At 37.8% G+C, this 20,903-nt stretch overlaps 2 protein-coding genes across 4 annotated transcripts; one reads left to right on the forward strand and one right to left on the reverse strand.

The window, feature by feature from the left end:
- Positions 1 to 399: 399 nt before the first annotated feature.
- Positions 400 to 4,826, reverse strand: LOC133531498 (zinc finger protein 85-like). The gene is made up of 3 exons (XM_061869757.1): positions 4,525 to 4,826; positions 2,174 to 2,260; positions 400 to 1,288 (listed from the first exon to the last, which is right to left on the reverse strand). Exons 1-3 carry the CDS (start codon positions 4,607 to 4,609, stop codon positions 591 to 593), a joined length of 870 nt encoding a protein of 289 aa, XP_061725741.1. The 5' UTR covers positions 4,610 to 4,826; the 3' UTR covers positions 400 to 590.
- A 4-nt stretch (positions 4,827 to 4,830) lies between these two features.
- Positions 4,831 to 12,708, forward strand: LOC133531490 (zinc finger protein ZFP2-like). Of its 3 annotated transcripts, none has more exons than XM_061869741.1 (5): positions 4,831 to 5,533; positions 6,152 to 6,317; positions 6,702 to 6,851; positions 9,675 to 9,869; positions 10,828 to 12,708. In XM_061869741.1, the coding sequence occupies exons 1-5, from the start codon at positions 5,339 to 5,341 to the stop codon at positions 12,405 to 12,407; spliced, it is 2,286 nt and encodes a 761-aa protein (XP_061725725.1). In that variant the 5' UTR covers positions 4,831 to 5,338; the 3' UTR covers positions 12,408 to 12,708. The 3 variants fall into 3 exon arrangements, with proteins under 3 accessions (XP_061725725.1, XP_061725726.1, XP_061725727.1); XM_061869742.1 differs by having other exon boundaries at positions 6,708 to 6,851; XM_061869743.1 differs by lacking the exon at positions 6,702 to 6,851.
- Positions 12,709 to 20,903: the final 8,195 nt, after the last annotated feature.

Consider the following 20,903-nt stretch of genomic DNA (forward strand, 5'->3'; position numbering starts at 1 on the left):
TGTAAATTCTTACATACATACATACATACATATAATCACGCCTATTTCCCGAAGGGGTAGGCAGAGACCATGGATTTCCACTTGCTACGATCCTGACATACCTCTTTCGCTTCCTTCACTTTCATGACATTCCTCATACACGCTCGTCGGTTTAGGGTGCTCTTGACCTGGCCTTTCTTTTATAATTTAATAAACCTATTATTAAATATATGCCTATTTTTTGTCAAAGTAATTTATATTAACTAGGCCTATTATAAATACTTTCATAAAATTATCAGAAACAAAGTATAAAAAAGTAAATACTGTATAATGTCTAATAAATAAAAAATGCACATTAAGTTAAAATTAATAAAGAAAAAGAATAACACTAACAAAAAAATCACAAGAAAAAGTCAATAGGCTAAGAATAATATTTTAATCAATTTATTTGTTTATAAGTAAACAGTTCACGTTCATTCAACTAATCGTTTTTGACGATCCTACTATTCTAATTCATTTTTTATTCGTGTACATATCTTCTTAACTCTAGGCGGCCGCTGACTAACATATACGATAGACAGATTTTGAAAAATATTGATACATAGCTGCAATCAATTTTCTACAGTATGGATCTTTTTATGTTTAATCAATCCTACAGAACTTGAATACTGTTTCTTACATATTTCACAAGAGTGTGGTTTCTCACCAGTATGGGTACGTTTATGTACAGTCAAATTACTCAAATGGGCAAATTGCTTTTCACATATTTCACAAGTGTACGCCTTTTCCCCAGTATGTATTCTTTTATGTACTGTCAAGTTGCTTAAATGCGCAAAAGGCTTTTGACATACTTCACATGTATATGATTTTTCACCAGTGTGTATTCTCTTATGTACAGTCAAGTTGCTCAAGTGAGCGAATTTCTTTTCGCATACTTCACATTTGTACGACTTTTGGCCGGTATGGATTCTTCTATGTATAGTCAAATTACTTAAATGTGCAAATTGCTTTTGGCATATTTCACAGGTGTACGATTTTTCACCAGTGTGTACACGTATGTGACTGGTTAAAGCAGACAAACGAGAGAACTCTTTTTTACAAAATTCACATGAAAAAGGCTTTTCTCCGGTATGAATTCTTCTATGTTTATTTAAATTATCTAGTTTACTGAATCGCTTTTCGCACATGTCGCAGGGGTAAGGGTTTTTCCGTTTTGGAGTTCTGCTGAGGTTTGTCTCGGACCTCGCGCGGAAATCCCTGGTGGGTTGCTGGCGACCGTGGATTCTTCTGCCTCCCCGGTTCTTCGAAGCTGTAACCATACAAGTTGAACACTTAAAAATATTGATAATCATAATAGTCAAATAACACACAATACCTTTTATTCGTTTCACTTTCATCGAGACCATTGTAGCGAATTTAAAAAATACTTCGACCAAATATAGCTATGAACCATCTTGACAGATAAGATTAAAAAAACATACACTCAAATCGGTTCATCCGTTTGATTTCAATGAAACTTACAATATAATATTATTTACAATACGTATGAAAACGACGATTCGATCAACATTAAACATAATTAGTTTGCCCTAGTTTTCGCGGTAGCCTGATATTAAATTTAAAACTAATATTTCGGTACAAATAAATAAATACAAATATATTGTATACATATATAATTTTCAAACCAGAGGCTAACGAGGGCGAAACATCGATCCATCTAGGTTTTATTGTTGATATGATTCGCTTTTGAGTGTGTTCAAATAACAAAATTCAATAGCCGGGTCCACACTGAGCGAGCATACGCGCGAGGCAATTTCCTCACGCACAATACGGCCTGTGTAGACGTGCCTCGGCCGTAATGTGCGTGAGGAAGTTGCCTCGCGCGTATGCTCGCTCAGTGTGGACCCGGCTAATATTTAACATACATTCAACGGTGTGTGTGAAGTCCCCAATCCGCATTGTGCTAACGTGCTGCCTGTTGCCACGTGCAGTGGGACGTAAGCATATATATGGTCGTGATTGGTTATATCATATAGTCTAATTTCATGAATTTTCGAATGAATGTCTGCATAGCAATATGATAGATTTCTCGCCACTACTCTAAATGAAGATTTTCTATTGGTTCATAGCATACCCATCCTCGCACATCTTTGAAGGAAACGCAGCCTTAAGTTTGACTTAAATATATGCGTACCTTCAGGGTTCAGCTCCTGTCCGTCGTCGCCATCACTCCACGATCCAACGCTCACTTCACATGGCACAAACTCGATTTCCACCTCAACTGCAAATAAACAGATTTAACTCACTTCATGTTGGTTCGCATATTACGATTGTATCCGTACGCGAATAACGGCCGTCGTGAACGCTGCTTGTACTGTTAGTGCTTGAGAAAGGAGACCTAGGCTCTCCGAAACATGTCGCGCGAGTGACTAAAAATACGGGAGTGGAATCCGTACAATTTGTTTAATTACGATTGCAGTATGTATGAGTGAAGTCCGGATTCATCCTGAGAGACAAAAGGTTGGCAATCTCGACACATAGCGAATTTTAATTCTTTTGTGGTGAGCGTTCCGACTGAACATCTAGCGACCTAAGGAGGTTTGGTCGAAGGGTGTCAAGTTTCGGCGGTTCCGCGGCCGGCCCCTGACACTGCGGGATTCTGTAATGAATCGCAGCCATGGAGTTTTAAGAATAGTATTTATAGTGCCTCCTAGCACAGGTTGTTTTGTAAATAACTTACTAGGAGACACCAGCCTTTGTGAGATTTGTAATGGTTTTGAAAGAAATAAAGAATAATTTTTGAACAGTTTAGAATACTCAGTTTTGTTGTTTTTAGTTTTAAAATGTATTTATATAATACATGTATGCTAGTTTTAAGGTATTTGTCTATGGACTATTAGTTGCCTGAAATAAAGGATCTTTATTTTATATCTGAATACGCCGATAAATAATAAATATTAGGGAACATCTGTAGGGGTAAGATGGTCGGTTCTTTATCATTTGTCACCATACCTGTCACGTTCTAACGAGTATGTAAGTGCGAAAGTGACGCATGACATGACAGGTGGTAAAAATGCGATATGATACCGCTCCTGATCAACCTAGCCACAAACAAGCAAAGCTTGTACTATGGGTACTAGGCGACGATAAACCCATACTTATAAAGATGCGCACAATGCAAATTCTACTCAACACTGAGAACTTTATTGATGACTCTGAATACACGCATTATCAGTTTTTTCAACTGCCTGCCTGCTTTACAAATAATAATAATGATATGTGCTCGTCGACATCACCATCCCCCATGTGAAAGCCGAGAAGGACAAGTCCAGTAAGTACCTAGACTTTGCTCACGAGATAACCGCCATGTGGAATGTTGATTTGATGATCATTGTCCCGAGTTCATAGCGAAGAATCTTGAACAACACTTTGAGAGACTCTCGCTAGGTGGTTGGATCAAGGGTCAGATGCAGAAGGCGGTGATCTTGAGCACGGCGCAGATAGTCCGGCGGTTCCTCTCTCTGCGGCCCTGACCACCGGCAGCTTGGGCCCAGCCCTGCTGCTGGCGGCACCCTAGGTTAGGTTTTTTATAATGAGTTTATATCTTTTGTATTGTTTTGTAAGTGTTTTTATATTTTACTTTTATATACATATTATAAAAAATCCTGATCTAAGATATTAAATGAATAAAGAGAATGTTAATAATAATTTTATATTTTAGGGACATTCTTACACAAATTGACTAAGAAACACAATTAGGTTGTGTAATTTTATTTTATCAGTGTTCCCATTGCCAACTCCTGTCTCCATCATCAGATCAGTTCGATAATACCAATATTGCATTGTCACCCAATTTACGTACGCTGTAGTGCAGCTCATGGCACAATAATTCACAAGAATTGAGTCCTAGTTGACTGTAAATCTTATACAGGCAGCACTGGAATGAGATGGAAGAGATCTATGCCGATTCAGAAGAGAAACAGGCATATGCAGACGGGCACACCACACAAAGGGACATTTTTCAAACACATCTACCAGAACAATGCGATAAAATATTGATTTGGTTCCAAAATTGTAAATGCAAAAAAAACAATGAATACTTTTTAGGATACAGTAGAATTAGCAACAAAAATTGAGGTAAATAACAGGTGGTCTTACAACCAGACCAATATATTCTTCTTAGTACAAATGTTCTATGGAATAAAGGATTGTTTAATTTAATAGAACGTTAGATAAAAGTTATTTATTTGTGACAATCATAAAACATGTATGAACATGTACAGACAAGAAAAGAGGAAATCAAAAAGTGTGGATCATGTAATAGACCCTAGCTATAAAGACAATGCCGGTCTTTCGTAGGGCCCACTCGGTGATGCCACGACAGATAGCACATAAAGGCACATATAAAAATGTTACAAAAAAAAATGTTTGTCATGTTGTCCAGTGCAAGATACTAAGCAATTGGGCACAAATAGCCAGTGACTTTATCAGAAAACAATATGCACTGAGAAAGCCACTGAGCAAACGACATCTGATTAAACATACTTTGTTCTGGTTCCACCGGCACTTCAGCCTCCTCCTTCACGTGTGCAACCTGCACAGACACCTCGCACGTACCCTGCGACTCCATTATCGGTAAACGGTATCAAGCGAGCTACTTCACGGACAGTTTTTTTCGACTGCACGTTCTGTGATCTATCTATTCCTTATTTAAAGTCCTGCACTACTATTTTTGGTACACAAAATTATAGACTGATTATTTCATGGAAAAATTACACTTGCATTGCATTATACTTATGAAAGAATTCGTACGATTTTAATATTGTATCAAAGACTATCAAGGCAGTGATATAGAAGGAGAAAAAAAGTTCATTATTATAGCCTACGTAACACTGAAAAGTAGCTTGATAAAATAAAAGTTAAACAATCAATACAAGTGCAAGCGGTGTCCTCGTAGGAAATGTCAGTGTCAATGTCAAGATAAACACTGAAGTGCCAATTACATCCACACTTTGTCAGGCCTGAATTGCCAATTACATCCACACTTTGTCAGGCTTGAAGTGCCAATTACATCCACACTTTATCAGGCGTGATATCAGAACACCTTTCTGGCTCTATGATAAAGTTCCATTTAGTATGACTTAAAAAAGTTTGAGCGTGATGCGTGAATAGGAAACGATTATCAGGCCCGACATCGGGACTGACTTCGGGCCCGATATCGGGATCGGTGTGTATGTAATTGCCACTGTTCGCGTCAAAACGCAGCAGCCATTATCGTCGTCACAATAGCAGTAACAAAGAAACGTCAAATGTGTATATAGTGAGTACATAACTTTTAGTGATTTTTCTAAAACTGAAAATGAGTTTTTATAGTATGTATCGTTGGTGTATAGTGCCAAATTGTAATAACTCAACATCGAAGACCCCAGAAAAGTTATTTATCAAAGTTCCGAACGACATTTATATGAGAAATGTTTGGTTAGAACTCTCGGGACGAGATCCAACAACACTCTCTACAAAATCTATTCTATACCTCTGCGAGGATCACTTTGATGTAAGTCATTCATCGTTTTTATTCTTGAAGTATTAAATTAATGGTCTAAAGTAAATTCATCCTCTAGTACTAATTTTATTGTACTAAGCTAAACTGGTTGTTTAACAATTTGACCTAGACATTAAGGTTATGATGTCTAAATATCTTAAGTAGTATGTGTTTATTAGCAGCAACGGCCTCCTCAGACTATTGTCAAAGAGTCTTGACTGTCCTGTGACTAAATACTGAGTTGAAATAGCCATTGGCAGGGCCAAATAAAATGAGGCTTATCGTATATTTTTTTAAATATATTTTCTGCACCTACTAACTTAGTTATTAAGTCAAAATTGTTACTAACATCCTATGGATTATTGATCTGCAATAAGTGCTCAAGTGGAGACCACGGACTAGCAAGCGCAGCATAGGACAACCACCCACAAGATGGACAGTCAACCTTATTAAGGTCGCCGGAAGATGCTGGATGTGGGTCGCTTCCAACTGGTATATGTGGAGGTCCAAGGGGGAGGCCTATGTTCAGCAGTGGACGTCTTATGGCTGAGATGATGATGATGATGAATAAATGTTGTTTTTTTACTCTTAAGGACAACATTCATAATAATTATTGCCATATTGTTTCAGCTAGAACAACACATGGAAAACTACATGCAGTATAAGATAATGGGATCAGTAAAAAAGATCAGAATGAAACCAAACGCCATACCATCTAAGTTTAGTCACAGTATACAGATTGTGAGGCCAGCAGAGAGCACCGCAACAAGTACATGCCTCATATCACCAACATCATGTAAGTATTTATGGATTACATCAAGCGATACATATAACTATGGGATATTTCAAATCTACTTAGCATTGGGCCCGTATTTTATCACAATTATTAAGAGACAAGTAAGTAAATCTTGTTGAAAACTGCTGGTCCACTATGGACACGACTGGCCAGAGACAGAGAGGCATGGAAGGCATTGGAGGAGGCCTTTGTGTCAAAAGGACACGTCGAACTGACTGTTGTTGCAAACACATGAATAAATAAATAAGTATTGTATTTAATAATATAAACTGTGACGATGCCATTGTGAGTGATGAAAAGGGCATCCAATATGGTCAGGGCGGGTCACATGGTTAAATTCTTTAACTTTTTTGCAAATAAATCATTGAAACTTATTTCTTGTAGACCCAGTCCAGGGCACAGGGCGGGGTTATGTCCCCCATGACCCCCCCTCTGGATCCATCTATGAGGTGGAGACAAGTGCTGACACTGCCAGCGTGTCGCCGGTGCATGTGAAGAAGGAGCCTGAGTGTACACCGGATCCGTGTGAACTGCGTGAGTGCATACAATATGGCAGTTATTTACTCCGATATAAAATACAAGCAGGTATAACTGTACAGACATTTATTATTTTATTTTACTTTAAAACTATGCATCTATAAATCATGTTTTTTTTGGCATCAAATTATCAACAACCATTTATCAATGCTCTAACTTTTATGTATTTATATGTATATATCGTTGTCTAAGTACCCATAACACATGCCTTATTGAGCTTACTATGGGACTAAGTCAATTTGTGTAATAATGTCGTATAATATTTTTTATTTATCATAAAAAGAGAGATTAATTTACTTACATTTCAGATTAATATATTAAATAATTACTAGATAAAAAAATATGTAAATAATGACCATTAATGCATAGATGATAGATAATTTTCCACTGAAAATCTTCGACGAATTAATTTTGTGTCATATTGCATGCATGGGCGCCGGCAGCGGGGTGCAAGGGGGTGCACTTGCACCCTCCTGGCACTGGTTTTTACGCTTCTGCACCAGCATTAGAGTTGGACCAATATAAGTCTGCAATGATTTTGATAGCATAACTCGGAACTATATAACACAAAAATAAATGACTGCATCAATTCTTGTATTCCATTTTTTATGCACCTCCCTGAAAGTAATCCTGGCGGCACTCATGATTGCATGCAAGTTCTCAGGAAATTTCACATATTTACACTGTACACCAGCGAACGAAAAAACATAGAAGACTAACGTCAAACAAAACATAAGCGTAAAAGTGGCCCCACTGTTCAATCACGCAATAATAATAACGGACCAATTGCAACTCGTCAAAGTTCAGGTCTTGTTTTCTTCGACGAAACTTCATTTGACCATGATTAGCCAATTTAAACCACCCGAACTACCATTGGTCTATTATAAAATGAGGCGCTGTGATTGGCTGTAGCGTTGTCACTTGAAAATACATGTCAATGGAAACCAACTCTAGTGATGTCTAGTAGATGTTGTACACAACATTATACAGGGTGGAAGAAAACTAAGGACCTTCCTGGAAGTACTGCATCGTTTCAGTGACATAGAGTAGATTTGTAATAGCTAGAATCATTAATTAAGTAAAAAATAATAATTCCTAATGACAACCCTATTGCATCTACAGTCTACACATCACGGTTAGATTAGACCATAGAATCGTTGTCGGGAAACCTCGGAAGTCTTACGCTTATTTCCGAGCGTTGACGTAATTGCACTTACGAAAGGTGGAGGTAAGGAAATAAATCTCGATGTACCAAAAAGTGTCATCAAAAAACCTTAAATAGGTGGCGCTACAATACCTAGAATACTTGAACAAGAAAATCAAATCATAGACAGCGCACTTCACTCCGTCAATAGCGCGTAGGTTCTTAGCTACTCTAGCGCTACTCTGGAGAGATTTGGAACTATTATTTATAGCCGACAGCTGGACACTTTTGCAACAGTTCTACCATAAGAGATGCCACTCCTCTTAATTCCACACTCCATAATTGCACTAGTTATTGTATGAATGACACATAAATGTCAAATCAAATAAATACGAAAATACTTTTATTAATTACTTTATTACTTATTTATTTATTATTATTCAGTATCTTCAAATACGATGTTCAAACGTCCCTCCGTGTCTTATAACACACGCTGCAGCTGAAGCTACACACGTGCCCGAGTATTTCGGTGGATATGCGTTAGGGTGCGCTCTTCAACATTTTCCTATACAAAATGTAATTATATATATGTTTTTTTTTTTACTTACATTATGTAATTAGTACAAATTTATGAATGAATGCCGACCCTTTTAACCTGATCTGTGGGTTGAATTAACTTTTAGGATACAGATTTTAAATAAATAAATTGAATAATATTATATATTATAGAACATCCTTACACATTTTTCATACAAAACCTGGGGTCAATGTGGTCGGCTACATCACCATTCATGAATAATTTATAAATATTTGTAAATTAGAGTGTTGGTCCGGTTGTCAGACTTAACAAACCAGTAGGCAGCATCGGAAAATCACGTGCCTGTTCTACCGACTGTACAATGGGGTACGTTCTGAAGAACTTTTTGAATTGGTGCCACCGTCGCGTTTTTTGTCACCGCACCTCCCGCCAATGAAACAAAGTTCATCCTCACTTCCTCGACACGTGGCAAACCAAGAACAAGCATCTCGCTTGTTTTTGCCCAGAACGTGCAAGTTGTGGAATGAGCTACTTTCTGAGGTGTTTCCCTTGCGCAGTGACATGGGGTTCTTCAAGAAGCAGGTTTTTAGGGTTCTCAAAGGTTGGCAACATATAAATGGACTGCTTCCTATCAGGCGGCTCGTTTGCTCATTTGCTGCCTATTACATAAAAAAAATCTATAAGGGTTCCGTTTTTTGCCATTTGGCTACGGAACCCTAAAAAAACAATTATACCCCGATAAAGATTAGAATAACGTCAAAAGTAGTGGTAATTTTTTTTTTCCTAAATGGTAGGGTTCCTATGATATCTAATCTAATATTGTGGTACAAAAAATGTAAACGACACTATAATTTAGCGCAAAGGGAATCCGATTTAATTTTGGAGGAAAAAAAGGTACCACTACTTTCTGCAAAAAAAACGGACTATAGTAATTCTAAAATTTGACGTTTAGTGTAACATGTCGAAAAATTTGAAGTGTTCCAAAAGTTTATTCACCCTTATATTTATTTATTTAAACTTTATTGCACAAAAGAAAACTTATGCTAAAAAAGACGGACTTAATCCCAGAAGGCACTTACAAAAAAAAGGCATTTATCTTACTAATTGATCCAATGGTAATTACAACCATTTGTTTCAGCCCTTGTTAAAGAGGAAGCAGAATTCGTGGATGAAGAGGTGTGTGTGAAGGAGGAGGAGTGGTCGGACAGCGGCGACGGGCGCGGCGTGAGCGAGGCAGCCATGCTGGCCGGCCTGTACAGCGGGCACGAGGTCAAGGACGAGCTCGTGCTGGGGCCGGAGCGCCCGCACCGCCCCACAGTTGCCGGGGTGACAGGTGTGTTGATTTTTAGGGTAGGGTAGGTAGGGGTGATGTATGTGCTTGGCTGCTGTCAATCACTAGAATATTTAATTAAGTTAAATTTAATATAATAATACTTAATTTTTACTCCGTTTGCGAGGTCAAAATTGTGGTTCACTTAGTAGCAAAGTTTTTTCAATCCCCATTCTTTGAAACCCTTACAATTTTCGAATCATCGGTATCTCAAGCGGTCTGGATCACCTCATCACATTTTCTTACATAACGAGAAAATGGCGCATGTAACACCTCTGGAGTTGCAGGCGTCCATAGGCTACGGTGACTGCTTGCTTGCTTGCCACTTGCTTTTTGCTATTGTCCAAAATGAACTGTGAATGAGTTAGTTGAAAGGGTCTTCTAGGCTTGTGGGTAGTGACCCTGCCTACGAAGCGGGGGTCCTGGGTTTGAATCCTGGTAAGGAATTTCATTTGTGTGTTTATACAGATATTTGGTCATTACTCATGAGTTACGTTTTCTGTGTATTTAATTATGTATCTATTATATCATTTCTGGTACCTACGACACAAGCCCTATTGAGCTTTCTGTGGGGCTAGCTCGATTTGTGAATGATTTTCCCATAATATTTTTTTTTTAATTCAAAAAAATGCGTAATACCCCGCCATTGTTACACATGTATTAGGTAACGAATCTCTTTGTTTGACATAATTATTGAAAACATAATGTAATGATAGTCAGATTATCATTAGTCATAATTCTGAAACCGTTAACTTCTCATGATTTTCGTAAGGTTGTCCTATAGATAGGTTAGGTTTTATGGCAATCCTGAAAAGTTACGCGTTGCTGAGAAAAAAACAAATTATGACTGACGAAAATGTGGACAAACAATACATGACTTAAAACTTTATGGGAAACAGTAGAGATCCATTAGGTAGGTATACAGGATAAGTATTTACGGAGAACCCATTTCGTATTGTAGCGTCCGCTCTCGTCTCCTCTGCGGCGGCGGGTCGGGGCCGCTCGTGCTCGGTCAGGCTGGAGCGCCTCCTGGTAGACTCGGCGCGGCGCGGCGGCCGGGTCGCGCGCCGCACATACAAGCTGCGCAAGCCCGCACCCACACTCAAGGTCACCACCACCATCTATCAATGTCACCATTGCGGCAAACAGTTCAGGAACAAGTCCGTTCTGAACAAACACGTACACACTCACTCACCTTTACATGATTCTACCGGAGACTATTTAGAACATCATCAAATGCTACCCGACGATAAAAAGCCGTATAAATACAGCGATAATAAAAACACGAGTAATCTTAAGACAAAAGTCAAGTGTAATAAGAAATCAGATTTACAAGATTACCTGATGATTCACACTGACGATAAGCCATTTCAGTGTAGGTTCTGTGACCACAGGAGCCGTCGCAAAGGATACTTACGTATTCATGAGATGACACACGGTAAAACGCCTTTTAAATGTGATCATTGTGATAAAAAGTGCTTAACGAAAGCATCGTTACGGAATCACCTTATGATACACACTGGCGAGAAGCCCTTCAAGTGTAGATACTGTGACTACAAGAGCCGTCATCAAGCAAACTTACGATCTCACGAGATGACACACACTGACACGAAGCCTTACAAGTGTAGGTATTGCGATCACAGGAGCCGTCAGAAAGCACACCTACAAACTCACGAGATGACACACACTGGTAAAGCACCTTTTAAATGTCACCACTGTGATAAAAAGTGCATAACGAAAGCTTCGTTTCGGACTCATCTTATGATACACACTGGTGAGAAACCTTACAAGTGTAGATACTGTGAATATAGCAGTCGTCAGAAAGTAACCTTACGAGTTCACGAGATTAAACATGCAAGTGAAACCCCTTTTAAATGTAACTACTGCGATTACAAGTGCAAACGAAAAAGTGCCTTACTGGCTCATGAAATGACACATACAGATGAATACCCCTTTATATGTAACTATTGCGATTGCAAGTTCAAACGGAAACCTGAGAAAAAGATTCATATGATGTTACATACAGGTGAATACCCCTTCATATGTGACTATTGTGATCGCAAGTTCAAACGGAAATTCGATATAAAGTTTCATATTATGTTGCACACAGGTGAAAACCCCTTTAAGTGTAACTACTGCGATTACAAGTGCAAACGGAATACAGAATTACGGATTCATGAGATGAGACACACAGGTGAAAAACCCTTTAAGTGCAACTACTGCGATTACAAATGCATACGGAAAGGAGACATACGGATTCATGAGATGAAACATACAGGCGAAAAACCCTTTAAATGTAACATCTGTGATTATAAGTGTAAACGCAATGGTGAATTACGGGCCCATCAGATAATACATAGAGGTGAAAAACCCTTTAAATGTAACTACTGCAATTACGAATGCAAACGAAAAGGTGACTTACTTGCTCATAAGATGACTCATTCAGATGAATACCCCTTTATATGTAACTATTGTAATCACAAATTCAAACGGAAACTTGAGATAAAGAGGCATATGATAGTACATACCGCTGAGGAATGATCGATACAAAAATATTAAATATATTTTCTGTCGATATATCAACATACATGTGGTATATTATTAAAATGTATGATATTATTTAATTTAATTATCTTTTGGTATACCACTTATTTGTGATAACGATCATGTAATATAAGCATCATTTAATATACTAGTTGTATTATATAAGTATTATTCGGTATAAAATAGCCATTTCAAAGGACCACATATGTAAATGTTCAACGCCTGATACTGTTTATACAGCAAAGACGTTCATATTAACAAATATCGTGCTGTTTTAAAATTTTATGTAGGTGGGTCATTATGTTCTGTTTACGTTTATTTGTGCAACGAATAATGGCTATAAAAATGTCTATAATTAGTTGTGACGTGTTTAAAAGTGCTAAAGGACATCAATTTTTTTTTTTTTTTTTTCATTTTATGTAGGGGTCGCAGTTCTAACCGAACCTAGTATTCTGGTAGTGGTTTGTTTTGTGTAATGGTCGCAATTCTAACCTAACCTACTTTTCTGGAAACGGCTCCTTTTGTGTGTGGGGGGGGGGGGGGGGGGTCGCAGTTCTTAACCTTACCTACCTAGTTATAAATAGCAGTTCGTTATACGTAAAAGGAGTATCGTTTCTTGTAGTGTGTAATAAAATAAATAAATGTGGGATTATATATCTAATACATTATATCAAATAACTGTATATCATAAATTCGGTATAGGACATATGCATTATACTTCAAGAATGTTATGCTAAACGATAATAATATCATATTTAAATATATTCAGTGTTGTTATATCATTTGATAATTATACTAAATAAGCGTTATTGCAACTGATATTATAATAAAAATAAGCACGGATTCATGAGATGACACATACAGGTGAAAACCCCTATAAGTGCAACTACTGGGATTACAAGTACAAACGGAAAACAAACTTACGGAATCATGAGATGAGACATACAGGTGAAAAATCCTTTAAGTGTAACTTTTGTGATTATAAGTGCATATGCAAATGTCAATTACGGTCTCATGAGAAGATACATACACGTGAAAAACCCTTTACAAACGTAAAAACCCCCTATAAATGCAACCACTGTGATTACAAGTGCAAACGCAAAGTTGACTTACTGTCCCATGAGATGATACACACAGGTGAAAAACCCTTTAGATGTAACTACTGTAATTACAAATGCAAACACAAAGGGCAACGGAATCGTGAGACGTGACATACAGGTTAAGAGCTAGATGACTAATTAATTAAGTAATGGTGTTACTTATTCCAACAAGTCAACCAATTTGATTCCTAGGCCACTATAGAACCATGCCATAATGACTTCTAAGACAGTGCTTATTGAGTGATGCGTGTCAAGTATCTAGTAGTTAAAGCGACAAGGTTCTATAGTGGCCTAGGATTCAAATTGGTTGACTGTACATATCTGTACCCGTGAGTATGGGACATGCTTTCGCATCGGCGGCCGGAGTCAAGTAAAGCGCGCACGAGCGCCGCGCTCACATTTATGCAGCGGTTAGAGCGAGACACAAGACAGGGCGTGCTACTCTCACATGTGTAGTAGTTAGTCTCCGCAGCAGGGTAATCCTAAATTGCTGTATGTGTTCTACCCGTAACGTGTTAGAAGATAAGATAGAAGACATGCTATTGCGATCGCTACAAACGCGATTTTTGTCGAAGGGTAGAATAGATACCTATTAATATTCTAGGATACCTTTCTAATTTTAGCTATGTTGGGTCTATAGTATGGGGTTCTTCAAAAAAGGACTGTACAGGTTTTTAAATGGTCTGCAACGCGCATGTGACACCTCTGGAGTTGCAGGCGCCCATAGGCTGCGGTGACTGCTTACTGTATTAAAAAAATAATAAAATATAAGGTGGCGGATCAATACAATACATGTTTATTATTCAACCGGCTATCATTGTTTTAATAATATTCCTCCTGCCTGGACTCCCATATGAGATAAAATTGAAGAAAATTAAACCGTATGTAATTCTATTTTAAGTTCAAATTTCTTCAATTTTATATCTCTAGTTATCAACTTCCCGCCGAGTACCGATATTTTGTAGGATTACTTCTTTAATAAAAACAACAGCTCGCTATTCAAATGTTATTTATTTGCAGTAGTGTAGCGGCCGCGGGTCGGCGCGGCGCTCGGGTCGCCCGATCATTTGATCGGGTTCGAGTGCTCTCGGGTTTAATCGGGTTAAATGACATTTGCGTCATTAGTTGGTCACACAGCGACGTACGGCTTTTGGGGCAAGAAACTTGATATACTTAGTCAAACAAGGAACCGCGACCTTGGTACGGTCCAACGCCTGTTCGATCGAGCGGAAGGTGTAAGTGTTTTAATTGTAAGTATAGGTAGCATTACAGTGGTGGTCATTTTATATAAATAGGTGGTTTCCCTTACGTCCGTTAAGGACGCAGCTATAAGTGAAAGTGAGAAAGAGAAAGGACCAACGTCAAATAACGTAGATTTACTAGATCTAAATCTAACCGTTAATAAGATGATAATGCTAGTCAAGCCACGCGTCGTCAATGACACGATATATACAAAATTTTCTATTGAAACAGAGTGCCATACTTATATTTTATGTTTCGTTCGGTTTCAAAACAACGTCATTTCAAAACAACGTCATTTCAAAACAACGTCATTTCAAGTTTTAATTCAACTATACTTCCTGAACTAATAATTTCAAACTGCAATTTTTTTGGGAACAGTAGGTAAGTATACAGTAGTAGTAGTACCCTAGTAAATTTATTCGATAGCGTAACGTGACGTACGCGTTTGCGTTAAGTGTATTTTGTATGGGATTTAGAAACAGCGCACCGAGCGGGACGTTTTGGAAACTCAAAATCCTATACAATGTGACACTTAACGCAACGCGTACGCCACGTTACGCTATCGAATAAATTTACACAAGGGGTTCAGATGAAAGGTCACATGTAAACGTCTACTAACAGTGCACTCGACAATAGGGTTGTTCGGTCGAAGTATTTACAGATGGCGCCAGCATAGGATTTACCTTTGAATCCTACAAATAATGCCAAATCTATATTTATCGTTTTCGGAATTTTATGACCCCTATAACAAAACTAAAAACAGAGGAAACCTACGCTGGCGCCATCTATCCTCCTAAGCCCCAGTCATTTCTACAGTTTTGAATTTGGAATCTTTTTCCATTACAGTTCAAAGTACGATTTATATTTGTCCTTTTAAAAGGACATCGGGTTTCAGGAGGCCGTAAAAACCTTTGACAGTTACCACCCCAATAAATAGTGTATACACGAGGAAATGTCCAACGGCATGTGGTCAGCAACAAAACTTTGTGACAAAGGCCAAATATATTGCACCAAATCTCATGTAACAAAAGTAGTGTGTTGAAATATATTTGGCTTTCCGATTTTGCTGACTGTACCACTTGGCAATCACGGCAAAACTATATAAAACGGTTTAACATTATATATGTATAATTTAATTTGGTGTCTTACCGCGTTTGCGAGGAGGTAGCTTTATTATTATTTCTTTACAATATGTAGTTAAATTTTTAACAAACAGTAACTTCTGCGAACGATGCTATTAAGCTTAGAATAAATTTAAAAGTGGAAAAATTACTGCCTTGGGTGAGACTTGAACTCACGGCATCTGGATCGATACTCCAGCGCTCTGCCAACTGAGCCACCAAGATTATCCATAGTCAGTTGAGAGTTGGAGGCAATTGGCAGACCGATGGTGTATCTATCAAGAGGCCGTGAGTTCAAGTCTCAACCAAGGCAGCAATTTTTCCACATTTAAATTTATTCTAAGCTTAACGTAGTTTTTCACTAAACTGAATTGGAGTAACTTTTCCAACGGGATTTTGAAAAACGCTAATATTTACTTCATATTTTGGAATAATTATGATGCTGCAAAGTTTACCATGGCATCTTGCTTACTGTTGCTACAGACCAAAATGCTTTTAGTTTAGTAGATATTAGTGATTTTCAAAATAACTATAATTTTCCAAGTTACATCAAAGCACTTTATAGTGCGAATCGGCACTGGGCTGGCCGCGTAGTCAACGTTACAATCGTTAACGCTCCGTAGCGTAGCGTAGTCATCTCTCTCTATCACTCTTCCAAATTGTGCGACTGTGACAGTTGCGATTCGTTCGCCACAGAGCGCGAACCAGTGTTGCCAGGCGTACGATAATTATCGTACACGTACGATAATTTGGGCTCCGGTACGATGTACGTTCCAAAGAGCATTATCGTACGCAAATGTACGATAATTTCAGCCCTTGGACGATGCCACCCAAAAAGTCTAGTTTTTGAACCAAAATATGACAGTTTCCTTCAAAAATAGGCTACAACTACAATTAGCACCTTTTGGGTGTTCGGCTCCTTGGTTCATGTCAAAAATATCGAAATTTCCTGTAAACCGTTCGGATCTATCACAAAAATACATAAACATATAACTTTTAGATGAAAATTGCGTATTCTTTGATTATACATTTGACGTATTTTCCAAGAAATTTTGGGAGTGGTGCCTTTTTTATAGGCGTACGATAATTTTTACATCACGATAATTTTGAAAATCAAGTACGATAATTCTCTTCCACCCACCTGGCAACACTGGCGCGAACGATAGGCATCTTGTCTACGCAGGCTGGGCGGAGTGGACAGCTAGAGTAGCACCAACGAAAGGACATGAAAATATTCACCTCAGCAGTCCAAACAAAGCGTATACTGGTAAAGGAATGTTTCACAATGATAACGCCCTGCATTAGCAATCTAGTGCATCAAATATCTATAAGAAATTACCTACTGTATGTTATTATATGATTTTTTTCTTTTAAATCCATATTAATTGTTCCACATGTTAGTTAGATGTAATGTTTTGAAAAGATGTGTCCCGCCAAGTTTCTTGCCGGTCCATATTGGTATACCCTCCTACAATTAAGGAGGGATTTAAATCTCGGGTCAGAGGTGTAGGGTTAGAGCCGGCGTAACTTTATTTGACGTTCATAAGCGCATTGTAATATGCCTACTTGGAAAATAAACTATCTTTATTTTTAAAGGCCATAATAATAAGGCCAGAGCACACCAGGTGCGCTAAAATGTTGGAGCAGTGCACGGACACGTCACGCAAGCGACGTGCCGTCTCTTATAAGGATCTGTATATTACAACGCACATACGCATTGCTAATGTGACTTTCCGACAATGCTCCACAGAAAATGAGTATTTTACTCAGCGTTTTTCTCTCACACTTTGAGATTCTAAATTAGAATAGTACATTACGATACAAGTGCGAATTACCTATTCGCACATGTATCGTACAACGTTTTACAGTACATATGGCCCTTAACCTTTTCAACGCCAAAGACCACTAAAACGGTCATCGTCTGTCGTGCCCGCGACGCCAATGACCATTAAAAAGGCTATGGCGGACGTTGTCAAAGCGACTTTCCTACTGTCAGTTAAGCTTCATATTCGCTCTTCACCAGTTAACTTTTTGGCGTCCATGGCATTTCTTGACACGTATGGAAAAGCGTTCAAAAGGTTAAATGTTCGACATAGTAACGTAATATGCTAATTTTCGCACTAGTGCGGTAAAGTAGCAGCACATGTACTGTAAACTAATTTTTCTTTTAGGCTTTTCCAAACGTAGCAACAAATAGCACGCGGATTTATATAATTGGCGGCTTTAATGCATCGATCAAACGCCGCAATCTAACGCAAATCACAATTATCGGCCACGTTTAAAACGGCCGTTAGGAACAGCACTCACTGGTAAAACCAAGTTTAACCTCCTGTTAAATTGTATACCTACAATAAATTTCTTCAGTTTAATATGGTATCGTGTTGTCTGCCTTCTAATATCAGCAAATAACACACATTTGAAAATAACACACACAAAATAAAGAAGGATAAGAAAGACTAGGAAAATAAAATAACTGAAAATACAATAGCAGTGCATTTAATAAAATAAAAAATGAGCACAATTAATACTTCAACGACGGCTGACAACATTGGCTAGCGGCGTTCCAAAACGAATAACTATAAGTAATATAAAAATGTCCTCATACTACCCTCAATTAGCTACAGATTTGTTCAAAATATATCAGCTAGATATGTAGCATGGGTATATTCAAATAATTTACGGCCAAGAATATCGTAACACCTTAGTTACAATAGAAATAAGGACGTGTTCCGATATATTTCGCCTTTAACTATATGATGCTATGTTAAAAAGAAAATACCCAGCTGATATTTCGTGAACGATGCTATGCGAGGACCTAATAACTTCAAAGTTTTTACATATGTGGATTGGACTATAACACAACGACAAGGACCATTGACTATCTATCTTGTTCACACAGCTCAAGTCAATGACGAAGTCTAAAGGCCGTTCCAAAACACGTGATGCTAAGTTTTCAAATAAATGTGACAATCGTTTTGGAACACCGACATAGAATTGTTCAAGTATTCTTCGGCTACGGAAAAATCGGATTAAGTCCTGTATTTATAAGGTACATATTCGGGTAATTTAACATGCCTGTCCATGACACTGTTCAATAATTGTTTAAATTTATCCTTAAAAACGTTTAAGCTATATGATGATTTTGCATTTCGAATGTCTTATATAAAGGACATTTGGAATCGTATTTTTAGAACATATTATAGTAAGAAATTTTACTGAACAGAATATTTGGCGTCAAAATAGAACATGATATTGTACTAGAAATATAGATTTTTAACTGTAATTGACATTAAAATGATGATAAATCTATTTTTTTGGCCAGTATTTAAGCATTAGGCTAAACAAACAATCATCTCCAGTACAGATATGGGTTTACAAAAACTGGATGATTTGGGGTCACTTTGTTTAATAACAAGGCATTTGTCGTTGTCGGTTTAATGTACTATATAAAGGACACTGCAGTTTCTAGTCTAGACAATAAATGACATGACGAGAGTGAATTTTATATTTACTGCACATGATACAATTTTGTCCTTTATAAAGCACAAAAGGTTTCGTCTAAGTAAAAATCAAAGCAACCCCAACGTCACCATTTACCATAATTGCGATTAATTTATAAATGCCTGTAAATTCACCCATAAACACAATCATTCTGATTTTTACAATGATAATATTGTTCCCAAAACTCCCTACGCAGTCGCGTGGTTTAGTAACACGCAGCTATGTATAAGGAGAACGTATGAGCAGCCTTTTCAAATTAAATACACATTGTGAAATGGTTCTTCCGTCATTCTCCTCATAATGTCTTTGAGCGTTAGTTCAATACGGAGTTTGTAGATGGAAAAACTGATTTCCAATAATTTAAAATAACGCGTAGCTATGTCCCTATTTAATGTTATTCGAAAGAACATTTTTAACAATTTTTATCGTAATTTTTGGCACTTAATGGTGAGTAAAATCACCGAAGCTTATATTTTAATGTTTTATAATAATATTTAACTGATCTTGCATGTTATGGGGCCCACTGATTACCAGTTCCCGACGATATCGGCCTGTCAGTTATTTCCGATTGTCAGATTTTGCGAATATCTTGACAGGCCGATATCGTCCGACGAACTGTTTATCCGTGGACCCCTTGATAAAGGACATATTCAAAAACACCTCAGTATTGAACTAAAGCGTTGAGGTTAGATACAACAAGTTAAGCCCAAACCCACACGATAACGAATATTATTGCTTTCATTGTACGATTTTTAGCCTAAATACGAGGGGAAAACAAGAATCAACGGGGGCGAGAGGCAAACATACGATATAAGGATGATGGAACATGAAAAAGTATGAAAAAAGTCAGTGTGATTGTAAACCGAGTCACATAGCGTGTTAATGCGAATATTCGTGTATCTCTTTCTTCAAAATCGAAAACAAAAGTGACGCAAACATAGTTGAGCATAGACAACAACCACACTACATTCGAATCGAAATATGTAGTTCTCATTACGCACTCGCCACCCGAATAACAAACAAAAAAGGAAATACTGAAAGCCTACACGATGGAAATGCATTTACCCTACTAACTAACTAAAGTAGATCTTAGACAACTTAACCTCAACGAACTAAAATAACGTAAAGTAAGGGAGCGGCGCGGGCGCGCGGGCGGCGCTTGTCAAAACTTCTTTGAAGATTCTTCTCAATTCGGATTCAGATTTCCCGAAGACTGTTAGGCGGATTTGGAACTTCTTTTATTCGCAAATCTCTTTCTTGTATAATCGAGGGGACTCTTTAAGCGTCTTAAGTGATTTGGGTATGTGTTGACGTTGAAGTGAAATTGGCATACTGTTTATCACATAAGAGTAACATTGCAAGTAACGTGTAAAGTAAAAGCTTTGACAAACACCCCCTAAACATGGATATTGCACAAGTGTTAGAGTCAGACCAAGCTAAGTTGCCAGCGATTTTCATAGTGATTATGACGTGTGCAAGAGTACACGTCATAATTTCATAGGCGTTTGATTATGGAGTGTGGAATTAAG

This window comes from Cydia pomonella, chromosome 25 (assembly GCF_033807575.1).
Source record: "Cydia pomonella isolate Wapato2018A chromosome 25, ilCydPomo1, whole genome shotgun sequence".
Classification (NCBI taxonomy): Eukaryota; Metazoa; Arthropoda; class Insecta; order Lepidoptera; family Tortricidae; genus Cydia; species Cydia pomonella.

Excerpts from the sequence above, each read along its gene's own strand:
- LOC133531498 (XM_061869757.1), bottom strand. The coding sequence starts at position 4,609 with ATGGAGTCGCAGGGTACGTGCGAGGTGTCTGTGCAGGTTGCACACGTG. Across the intron at positions 2,261-4,524 it reads GCCGGTGGAACCAGAACAAA|TTGAGGTGGAAATCGAGTTT; the intron begins GTATGTTTAATC and ends GTTTATTTGCAG. Across the intron at positions 1,289-2,173 it reads ACAGGAGCTGAACCCTGAAG|CTTCGAAGAACCGGGGAGGC; the intron begins GTACGCATATAT and ends GTATGGTTACAG.
- LOC133531490 (XM_061869741.1), top strand. The coding sequence starts at position 5,339 with ATGAGTTTTTATAGTATGTATCGTTGGTGTATAGTGCCAAATTGTAAT. Across the intron at positions 5,534-6,151 it reads TCTGCGAGGATCACTTTGAT|CTAGAACAACACATGGAAAA; the intron begins GTAAGTCATTCA and ends ATATTGTTTCAG. Across the intron at positions 6,852-9,674 it reads ACCGGATCCGTGTGAACTGC|CCCTTGTTAAAGAGGAAGCA; the intron begins GTGAGTGCATAC and ends CATTTGTTTCAG.